Source organism: Oncorhynchus nerka, linkage group LG7 (genome assembly GCF_034236695.1).
Source record: "Oncorhynchus nerka isolate Pitt River linkage group LG7, Oner_Uvic_2.0, whole genome shotgun sequence".
In the NCBI taxonomy this organism is placed as follows: domain Eukaryota; kingdom Metazoa; phylum Chordata; class Actinopteri; order Salmoniformes; family Salmonidae; genus Oncorhynchus; species Oncorhynchus nerka.
In genome coordinates, this window is record NC_088402.1 from 60,705,495 (window position 1) to 60,717,340 (window position 11,846).

The 11,846-nt window shown below is 41.4% G+C and overlaps 1 protein-coding gene across 1 annotated transcript in view; it reads left to right on the plus strand.

The window, feature by feature from the left end:
• LOC115132106 (phosphatase and actin regulator 3-like) overlaps positions 1 to 5,315 on the plus strand; it is a 54,812-nt gene extending 49,497 nt beyond the window's left edge. The window contains exons 8-12 of the mRNA XM_065020679.1: positions 2,649 to 2,704; positions 3,300 to 3,361; positions 3,749 to 3,889; positions 4,099 to 4,175; positions 4,567 to 5,315. Of these exons, the coding sequence (XP_064876751.1) occupies positions 2,649 to 2,704; positions 3,300 to 3,361; positions 3,749 to 3,889; positions 4,099 to 4,175; positions 4,567 to 4,582 (352 nt within the window). The 3' untranslated portion in view covers positions 4,583 to 5,315. The remainder of the gene's footprint in view (positions 1 to 2,648; positions 2,705 to 3,299; positions 3,362 to 3,748; positions 3,890 to 4,098; positions 4,176 to 4,566) is intronic.
• The last annotated feature ends 6,531 nt before the right edge of the window (positions 5,316 to 11,846 follow it).

Consider the following 11,846-nt stretch of genomic DNA (forward strand, 5'->3'; position numbering starts at 1 on the left):
TATCCTAGTACTGTTTTATAGGCTATATGTTATACTACTAAGGATTCAATCCAAACGGGTTACAGGACAGCTCACTACGGACCTTTTAATGGTAACTTACGCTTCAGTGCGTAAATGAATGCCACCTCTGAGTGTTTGGGGAAAAAAGGCCTTTAAAAGGGGTCATCACTAGTCATAAACCCACGTATTACTACAATCTGATCTTAAAATCTTTTATTTTATTTTTACGGTTTAGGCTTAAGCCAACATGCGCTGCATTTACCATGCGATCTCTGCGAACATCTGTGAAAAATGCCCAATTGAATCCAGGCCACAGTGTTTGTAAACTCGTGATGACACAAATTCTGTCATTGTAGGACAGTGGGTAGGCTACCTTATACACCTGCAGCATATACTGGGTATTCATCTCATGTTCTATGTTCAAGAAAAACAGAATATCTAAACTGTATTGTATTTTAGACAGTTGTCCTTCAGTCAATATAGGCCTATATAATTATAGGGTAAGAAACATCAAAACATAAATATTTGTATGAGCCCTCTGTCTCTTGACTTTACCTTTCCAAATCCCCCAAGTTAAGATATTATTTGTTGCCAAGAAAAGTAAATGTTCTAATCTACACATACACAGAGCTATGATTAGGCAGGCCTACATTGCAATATAATACCCACTGGTGGGTTGCTGAGGTGTACTGTAGTAAGGGTTCCCTGGGAAGAATCCATTGTATTAGATTTCCATGAGAAACGTGTTGCTAAGCAACCCATCGACCAGGTCAATATCATGGTGATATAGCATCCATTGGGGCTTTGAGAGTGATTCTCCATTTCATCTGTTGAAAATGTTATGCCACCACATCTGTTGGAATGCCTTTCTCATTCACTCGCACTGGACTGGCAGATGTGGGATATAGATGATGGCTCTTGTGTTGTGAAGTGCCTTTTTTGGTGATTGGAAAGTAGACCGACATGTTCAAAAATAAATGTCTTCGACAAAACAAGCTTGATATGAAGTGGGAAGATCCGTGACAAAACTTTACATGAATGAATGTAGGCTAAAATACAATTTATTGAATACATAGTAGCCCTAGATATTAAACACAGGCACTTTGTAACTTGTGCATTCTGAGCATGATCTCAAAAAATACACATAACATGGGCTAATATTATTTTTCCTTGGAAAATGTATCTATCGGACAAAGGGAAACTTGTATCAAATTAATGAATTATTCTGCAGTTATTACTAGTCGCAAGTCTAAGATTTCCTGCTGTTTAAATGTAATTTCAATTATTGATATACCTATTGATTCTCATAAATGTATTAATGCTGTAGGTCTATAAATGCACAACTGACTTAGCCTACCTCATAACCCAAACTCAATTATCTAGCATATAGATTACATAACCTACATTTCATCATCTTGTAATGATCCTATTAAACACGTTTGTCATTTTCTTGAATACAAGCATGATTACTCTGTATATTTGAATTGCATTATTAGCATTCATCATTAGCATACTTTGCTTATAAATGTTAGGATTCCAGCACCTTCATCATCTTTTCAGAGGTAGTGAGCAGCACGTGGCGAGGTCAACGCGTGCCGCTTCAGGGTGCGTGACCTGACTTTGGTCCTCACTCAGGTGCGTGACCTGACTTTGGTCCTCACTCAGAGCGTTGGACTTTTGAAGGTGATCTGGGGCAAGGCGTGCTGTGAGGTTGTGCGGTGCCCTCTGTCTTGATACCTTCATCTTTCGGGCGGTGGGTTTGACCCATGCTGTGTGGAGCTGACCCCTATCTATTATTGATATGAAAGTCTTTGAAATGTTCCCTTGCACAGGTGACTCCAAAGCCATTTTGGTTTATGTGGATTGTTTGAAGCGTTGATAGTGAGGTATACGCAAACGTGAATTGGTCATTATTTTCTATTGTATGAGCCTGTATGATCTTATTAATATGCAATCATTATGAAATAAAATAATTGGATTGTTTAATTACCAGTTTGTGATATAGATGTGTAGCTACCAATGTCAGAAGTACATTTTGATAGGCGAGTCAAGATAGGGTAATTGTAACCTATTTTACTGTAGGTAAATTGTAAAAAAGAAGCAGCTTTGTGATAATGAGAAATGTAATTGTCTGAATAGCGATGGGGGATACCTTAAGCGGAAATCTCGTATGCACCTCCTCCTGACAACAAATTATGCATGCAGTCGGGAAAAGGAGGCAGTCTGAGTAGCACATCACGACCCAGTTCAAAAAGGTTGCTGCGCGTGTGTGTGTCGCGTAGACTGCAAGGGATGACAGTGAAGCGAGCAGCTGCAACAGCAGATGACAGTAGAGCTAGTGTTTGTTCCTAGTCTCTCTATTATTTCAAGATTTGAGACAATAGTATAAGGCAGCCAGAGCTCAACAGTAGTATAACGGAAAATACCAAAAATTGCACGTCTGTGGGTATTCCAGATGTGGGGAGTGTCTCTACCAAAGCATCATAGTCGGGGTCTAGACTCGAGATGGAAAGACAGGGAGTTCCCCGATAGAACAACTACATTGAGAAGAATTGATCCGGCGGACTTGGTTTAAAAGTTACTTCTTGGATGTTGACGAAGCTTGAATCGAAAATGGTTCAGAACGTGGTTCTGGTGTTTTTTCGCAGGAGACTCAGCCAGAGACCAAATGTGGAAGAGTTGGAGAGTCGGAATATCCTAAAACGTGAGTTGTAAAATTATTTTAATATCTGCTATTTTATATATATATATTTTTCATTAAGCTATGTGAAATTCATGCACACTTTCTGAATTAATCTACCAAGTTAGACAATAAGCCTACATAAATGTATTATGATAAATACATTCACTCATGTAAAATTCAGGAGGCGGAACAGATAAGCGCACATCGTCTTTCAACATACATAACCCAACTTGATGTTGGCCAAAATGTTGGTGATGGCATTCTCAGGAGACCATTTTATTAGGATCTGGATCTGACCCTCAGTGGAACAAGATTCACACTCCTGTAAGGAATTATGTTTTAAACTTTCAAATATATCCCCATGGATTAGACTTCATTCGTAATGTCTGAAGCCTAATCTGTGTCTCTACAGTCACAGAGTGGAACACAGTGGGACACTCTTTCACCAGTAGATAAGGTTTAGGGTCAAACAGTGATATCACTGTTATGTGGATTAGAGGGAAAACAGTGATGAAAACAAGTGACATCATTATTGGGAAATGTGTTTTCCAACCTCTCAAGTGTTCTTATCAGTGTCTTTGTCATATCACTAATTATTTTCTTCTCCTTGGTTTAGAGAGAAATGACCAGACAGAACAAGAAGAGAGGAGGGAGATCAAACAGCGGCTCAACAGAAAGGTATGTTACACCATTATTATACTAATTAATTACTCTAGTATTATTAGTGTAATATTACAGTAATGCAACCTGCTGACATCAGATTTATTTCTTCTGCCTAGTACTTGTTCTGTTTGTATATTTTGTGTTAATCTCATGCTGTGCACTAGATAAATATTTATTTTGCTCTGGATAAGAACATAAAAATATGTACATTGGTCCTAAAAGACCTTATATGGCAAAATTGTTACTTTTCTGGGAGCAGCATTTTGATGCAAAATCACGAATGAATACAGGAAAAAGTCAAAAATGGGTAGCTAATGTAGTCCTTATTCAACCAAACACATGCCTGTCAAATGACTGTACTCATTCATACCAATGCCTCTCTGTTCCCATGGTGTATTTCAGCTCAATCAGCGGCCCACAGTTGACGAGCTACGGGACCGAAAGATTCTCATCCGTTTCAGTGACTATGTAGAGGTGGCCAAAGCTCAGGATTACGACCGAAGAGCAGACAAGCCCTGGACCAGGCTCTCTGCAGCCGATAAGGTGCGTGTCATTGGTGTCAAAAACAAGGAACCCTCCTGCAGCATCTCTTCCATTTCACATTAACCACTTAGTGACTGGCACATACCTTGTCGTATTTCTTTTTTTTTACTACTCTCAAGCTACGTGACAATTTTCGTGGGTCAATGTGCGATGTCCGTCTCCGCTGAAAGGATGCTCTCTAGTCTAACGCTCGTTGTATTCCTCCACAGGCGGCTATCCGAAAGGAGTTGAACGAATTCAAAAGCACCGAGATGGAGGTGCATGCCTCGAGCAAGCACCTCACAAGGTAAGTGGGTGTGATTGCTTCTATTCTCTGCTGCGGCTGCCTCTATTTTTAGCTCCCCAGAAAAGATACACAGAGCTAAAGATCGATGTGCATGCTTAAAAGGGGGAGGAGGGGAGTCCTTGCTTACCTTCCCGGGGGCCTGATATTGGCAAGAGAAATGACAAATGCTGTCTGTCCCCAATTAAGCATGTGCGGTAAACAAAGATCCTCTAGTCAATTTGTGAGTGACCTAGGGAGACAGCGGCCCCACTCACCCGGCACACAAAGCTGTGCTAAAAATAGCCCAAGATTGATGAATAGCTGTAATCATAACTGGAGTGATTACAAAGGCACCTTCTGTGCTCACGATCACCCCCCCCCCTCACTCTTTCACCTCCCTCTCCTCTTGTAGGTTCCACAGGCCGTGAATACGAAGGGGAGTTTCTTCTGTGAAGAAATAATGCTGAGCCTAGAATTTTCGGTTGCTGCGTCGGTGGCGGTTAGAAACTGCCGGAGCCCGGAGGACATTCTTCCAGAGCCCATTCCTCCAGAGCCCATTCCTTTGTCTGCAGGGTGTCCTCAATTCCTCCAGCGCGCCCCTAGGTTTCGTCGAGGGGAGGTAGACAGACGGTGATGTTTGGGGGTGTGACAGTGAATCCCGGAGGCTGTGTCTCCAACGTGGGAGCTGACTGGAGGAAGAAGACTAAAGACAGAACCTCGAACTCGGACTCCGTCTATCTGCCCGTCGGTTAAGATGGAGCTGAGGGAAGAACAATGCCTGTGTGTGCGGGTTTTTTCAAACGGACTCCTTTGAGAATGTGGTTGAATGCGTGTAGGGAAGATGACGTTGTGCATGTGACCAGCTTCACCTTTTTTTTTTTTTTGAATAACGTGTCACTTGAGGAGGATGGGGGGGGGGGGGGACTGTGTGGTCGGCCGTGGGTGAATTTCGTACCAACTGTATCTGTCAATCTGAACCGGACTGTCAATGTTTTCACTCAAGAGAGAACCTTTGTAAGCACTACTTGTCTTCAAAATACAAGGTCTTCAAAAAAAATGTATGCATCTTATTTTTGGTAATCACCATTTTTTTAAAGTATTAATAAACAGATTGCTAGGTAGCTGAACAGGTAAAAGCCTCAATCCAGCCTTCCCCTTTGTATTGCTCAAAGTAGCAAGATACCGTAGTAAGCAGAGTGAATGTGAGATTCATGGGTCTGACAGGCAATATGAGATAATATACAGCAGGGCTCTCCAACCCTTTTCCTGGAGAGCTACCATCCTGTAAGTTTTCGCTCCAACCCTAATAATTACCGAGTTGGTAAGGGTCTTTCTAGAAATATAGGGGCCAATATGTGACATCAGGGTAAATATGTCAATGGTTTGATATACGATTTTCTTGCAGCTTCACGGGTAGTTACAGGAATAAATGTCTAGGTAGGCACAATAAAACCATAACTTCACCTAGCAACAACAAAACATCTACATGTCACAAGAAACATGGACACTGAATGTTTCTTTGTCATGCCTAGTTGCCAGCTCTTTTTGTGCTTTAGTCAACTTCTATCATTTATAGCCATGCTAAACATTCCTGAAGAATTAAAAAGATAAACAGCATTTTTATGTTTCAGTAGTTGATATAATATCATATACTAATACAATGGGTTCTGTCAAATCATTGACAATAATGAAATCATAATCAGTTAACCCTTCAAGCATTGTGTGTGTGTTTTGAAAACTAGCTGTCAAATTATTGCTTCCTTTGTCCTTGTTTCCTCCACTGCTTGTCTCTCCTTGAAAGTGCATTGTAGCCTATGGGGAGGAATCTTCACTCCTCTCCCCCAATGTGCTGTGAGAGGGAGGTGAGGAATGGGCAAAACAAGGGGAGAATCTCAATTGCATTTCCTTGATTCCTCACGTCCTCTATCCTCGACTGTCTCAAAACCCATTGGATAAGAAGGTGAGCGTGGAAGGACTGCTTACCATCTCATCCAATGGGTTGACAACGGATGCGACGAATCAATAAAATGTGATTGTGCTGGAGGGAAGGCTGCCGTCTTATTGGCTCTTAACCAACAATGCTTTTTAAAACTTATATTTATTTTTTGCATTGCTCGTGACTTGTTTTTTTACATAATGTCGCTGCTACCGTCTCTTATGACCGAAAAGAGCTTCTGGACATCGGAACTGCGATTGCTCACCTTAAACTGGACGAAGTGTTCTTCAATGAGTCGGATGGGAGGGATATAATACAGAAACCCGACCAGGCCCAGATCCCCGAAACCCGACCAGGCCCAGATCCCCGTTATTCGTAGAAGGAAACAGATCGATCAGTGCCTTGTGAGGATCAGGCGACGAGTGGCTAATCTGCCCTTGCCTTCCGTCCTGCTAGCTAACGTTCAATCGCTGGAAAATAAATGGGACGAACGGACACATTGACTCTGTACCGGTACCACCTGTATATAGCCTGTATCATTTGTTATTCTCATCTCATTTAAAAATATATATTTTCTTAACATGGAATTTTTGGTAAACTTCTTAGGGCTGCAATCCCGTTAACGGGATCGATATGACAACAGCCAGTGCAAACAGATCTCATAATAGAATTCCTCAAGCATACAAGTATTTTATACCATTTTAAAGGTAATCTTGTTGTTAATCCCACAAGTGTCCGATTTCACATTGCCTTTACAGCGAAAGCACCACAAATTATTATGTTAGGTCAGAGCCAAGCCACAAAAAACACAGCCATTTTTCCAGCCAAAGAGAGGAGTCACAAAAAGCACAAATGGGAGAAAATGAATCACTAACCTTTTGATCTTCATCAGATGACACTCATGGGACTTAATGTTACACAATACATGTATGTTTTATTCGGTAAAGTTAATATTTATATAAAAAAATCTCAGTATACATTGGGCGCGTTATGTTCAGTAGGTCCAAAAACATCGGGTGAATTTGCAGAGCGCAACAACAATTTACAGAAATACTAATCATAAATGTTGATGAAAATACAAGTGTTCTACATGGAATTAAATATATAGTTCTCCTTAATGCAACCTCTGTGTCAGATTTCAAAAAAGCTTTACGGAAAAAGCAAACCATGCTATAATCTGAGAACAGCGCTCAGAGAACAAATACATATATCCGCCATGTTGGAGTCAACAGAAGTCAGAAATAACAAATATTCAATTACCTTTTGATCTTCATCAGAATGGAATCCCAGGCCCACAAATGTTTGATTTATTCGATAATGTCCATAATTTGTCCAAATAGCTACTTTTGTTAGCGCGTTTAGTAAACATCAAAACTCACGAAGCGCGTTCACTAGTTGAAGACAATGTCAAAAAGTTCCGTTACAGACCGTAGAAACCTGTCAAACGATGTATGGAATCAATCTTTAGGATGTTTTTAACATAAATCTTCAATAATATTCCAACCGGAGAATTCCTCTCTTCAGAAAAGCAAAGGAATGGGAGATACCTCTCATGTGAAAATGCGTGTGACTGCTGGCAGACCTCTGACTTAATCCACTCTCATTCGGCCCCACTTCACAGTAGAAGCCTCAAACAAGTTTCTAAAGACGTTGACATCTAGTGGAAACCTTGGGAAGTGCAATATTACCAATATCCCACAGTAACTTCAATAAGGCCTGAGTTGAAAATCGACCAACCTCAATTTCCGACTTCCTGGTTGGATTTTTTTCTCAGGTTTTTGCCTGCCTTATGAGTTCTGTTATACTCACAGACATCATTCAAACAGTTTTAGAAACTTCAGAGTGTTTTCTATCCAAATATAATAATACAATAGTAATATATATATATATATTATATACACTGCTCAAAAAAATAAAGGGAACACTTAAACAACACAATGTAACTCCAAGTCAATCACACTTCTGTGAAATCAAACTGTCCACTTAGGAAGCAACACTGATTGACAATAAATTTCACGTGCTGTTGTGCAAATGGAATAGATAACAGGTGAAAATTATAGGCAATGAGCAAGACACCCCCAATAAAGGAGTGGTTCTGCAGGTGGTGACCACAGACCACTTCTCAGTTCCTATGCTTCCTGGCTGATGTTTTGGTCACTTTTGAATGCTGACGGAGTCTACAACCCACACAAGCGGCTCAGGTAGTGCAGCTCATCCAGGATGGCACATCAATGCGAGCTGTGGCAAGAAGTTTTGCTGTGTCTGTCAGCGTAGTGACCAGAGCATGGAGGCGCTACCAGGAGACAGGCCAGTACATCAGGAGACGTGGAGGAGGCCGTAGGAGGGCAATAATCCAGCAGCAGGATCGCTACCTCCGCCTTTGTGCGAGGAGGAGCAGGAGGAGCACTGCCAGAGCCCTGCAAAATGACCTCCAGCAGGCCACAAATGTGCATGTGTCTGCTCAAACGGTCAGAAACGGACTCCATGAGGGTGGTAAAAGGGCCCGACTTCCACAGGTGGGGGTTGTGCTTACAGCCCAACACCGTGCAGGACGTTTGGCATTTGCCAGAGAACACCAAGATTGGCAAATTCGCCACTGGCGCCCTGTGCTCTTCACAGATGAAAGCAGGTTCACACTGAGCACATGTGACAGACGTGACAGAGTCTGGAGATGCAGTGGAGAACGTTCTGCTGCCTGCAACATCCTCCAGCATGACCGGTTTGGCGGTGGGTCAGTCATGGTGTGGGGTGGCATTTCTTTGGGGGGCCGCACAGCCCTCCATGTGCTCGCCAGAGGTAGCCTGACTGCCATTAGGTACCGAGATGAGATCCTCAGACCCCTTGTGAGACCATATGCTGGTGCGGTTGGCCCTGGATTCCTCCTAATGCAAGACAATGCTAGACCTCATGTGGCTGGAGTGTGTCAGCAGTTCCCGCAAGAGGAAGGCATTGATGCTATGGACTGGCTCGCCCGTTCCCCAGATCTGAATCCAATTGAGCACATCTGGGACATCATGTCTCGCTCCATCCACCAACGCCATGTTGCACCACAGACTGTCCAGGAGTTGGCGGATGCTTTAGTCCAGGTCTGGGAGGAGATCCCTCAGGAGACCATCCGCCACCTCATCAGGAGCATGCCCAGGCGTTGTAGGGAGGTCATACAGGCACGTGGAGGCCACACACACTACTGAGCCTCATTTTGACTTGTTTTAAGGACATTACATCAAAGTTGGATCAGCCTGTAGTGTGGTTTTCCACTTTAATTTTGAGTGACTCCAAATCCAGACCTCCATGGGTTGATACATTTGATTTCCATTGATTATTTTTGTGTGATTGTTGTCAGCACATTCAACTATGTAAAAAAAGTATTTAATAAGAATATTCCATTCATTCAGATCTAGGATGTTATTTTAGTGTTCCCTTTATTGTTTTGAGCAGTGTGTGTATATATGTGTGTGTGTGTATATATATATATATATATATATATATTAGCAACTAGGACTGAGGAGCAGGCAGTTTACTCTGGGCACCTTTTCATCCAAGCTACTCAATACTGCCCCTGCAGCCATAAGAAGTTAAGGGCTTGTATAAATAAGCATTTCACTGTACACCTGTTGTATTCAGCGCATGTGACAAATACAATTTGATTTGATATGCAATTTATATTTTCCCAAGGACAGAGGAAGTAAGTATTTGACAGCTATTGAAGCCCCCATGCAGTCTTTATTTTATTTTTTAAATCATCACTGTATGTCTAATAAATCACTTTTATATAATGAAAATAAATTATCAAAACATATTTGACTAATTTCCCTGAGACTCCTTTGGCCCTTGAAATGCTCAGTCTGATCATGTGCGCATTAGGAAACACATTTTAAGATATTTACATACACAGCCCTGATTGGCTGATAGGATGGTCTAGAGCCCACCCCTTACCCAAATGAACAGTCATTGGTCTATTATAATCAGATCACATTGTTGTGACACCATGTGGGCCAAAAATTCCATACCAGCTGAACATTATAATTTTCTCAATTTCAGTGTTATTTTGACCCTAAGGTAGGGCCGGAACGATACCAGTATCGTGTATCGTGGCAAGGAAACAAAACACTTAGCGAATTTAACTTCTTTAGGAAAACAGCCCTAATGTTGGAAACAAACATGTTGTCATCCAGAGTCACATTTATTTATTTTACTGGCAATAGCACACTATTTTACATACAGCAGATTTTTAACGGACTAAAGAGTTTGCTCTGCTCAGTGTTTGAATTTTTGCCATGGAAAAACATTGCGATCCTAATATCAACCTGGTCCTACCTCATAGTGGGGCGGCAGGGTAGCCTAGTGGTTAGAGTGTTGGAAGGTTGCAAGTTCAAACCCCCGAGCTGACAAGGCACAAATCTGTGTATGTTCTGCCCCTGAACAGGCAGTTCATTGAAAATAAGAATTTGTTCTTAACTGACTTGCCTGGTTAAATAAAAATAAATAGTGTGTGTGGAAATATCATTAAAAAAACTGGGAAATCACATTTTTAACTGCACTGCCCCTTTAACAATGTTATACCGTGCCAGACTGACTGATCACACTACCATAATACTCATGGCCTTCCCAGAAACAACCCCTAGCCCCTACTGCCCCAGAGCTGCACCTTACCCACTGAAAGGCTTGGTGGAATTTTAGCGGTATTGCTGACACCTGTCCAATCCTCTCACATCTCCACAAGTGTCTAGGGGCTGATCCTGGACAGGACCCCACAATCCTCCGGGTATGTGGTGGACCTACTGGACGACTTGAGGCATTGGTTGGATTTTTCATTCCATTTCTATACACACGGATTTGCACAGGTGCAAAGCTGGACGCACCCTATCAGGCTGATCAGACAGTTCTGAGTAGCTGAAGACCTGCTGTAAACAGTGAAAGGATATATTTAACATGTCTACTATTCACACCCTTGCTTAATTCCAGCTAGTTAGATGTGCAACCACTGACTAACTATAGCTATGGGAATATCTCTAGTCTAGCAATAGATACTGTTGTTTTGGCTGCATGGCATCATTGAACAAGATTAGCAATGGTTAGTTAGATACCTAGGATATACCAGTCAGCTAACCATTTACTGTAACAGCAGTCACACTAAATCTTACGCATAAATGAAGAAATCATACCTTATTTTGGCACTGTAGCTCGATTAATTAATAGATTCATAGAATGGAGTTAGAAGGGTGAACTCCTACTTTGAAAGGACAGAAAGTGTTGGCTGTGCACTTAACCAATGACATGTATTCCACATTTAACCCCACCCACGTGAAAATCTAAATATCAAGTTTTTGGGGTTTTATACAGAAAAACAAAAAACAAGCCTTTAATATTAAAAGAATATAAAGAAGCTGTTTTCATGTTCCGATTGCTCCATTTTAATTTGGAAAACAAAATCTAAATTTACATGAACCGTAATCTTACCTCAGGAATCTTGACAATGTTGTCCACGACATAGGCTAATTATCTTGACTACCGTAACAGACACATGATTTGTTAATTCTCCAGATCAACATGAATTCCCGCACTTTGGTTGCTGTTCAATCGTGTGCAGTATCACACCTGCTCTTGACTGTCATTCAGAAAATCCTTTCCCCACGTAACTAAATAGCTAGACAACTAATGCGCATCAAACAACTATTATGCATTATTTGATTCATCTGGTTAAAGTTGGTCTTTCTGTTAGAAGCATTAGATTTTGCAATCCATACATTATTTGG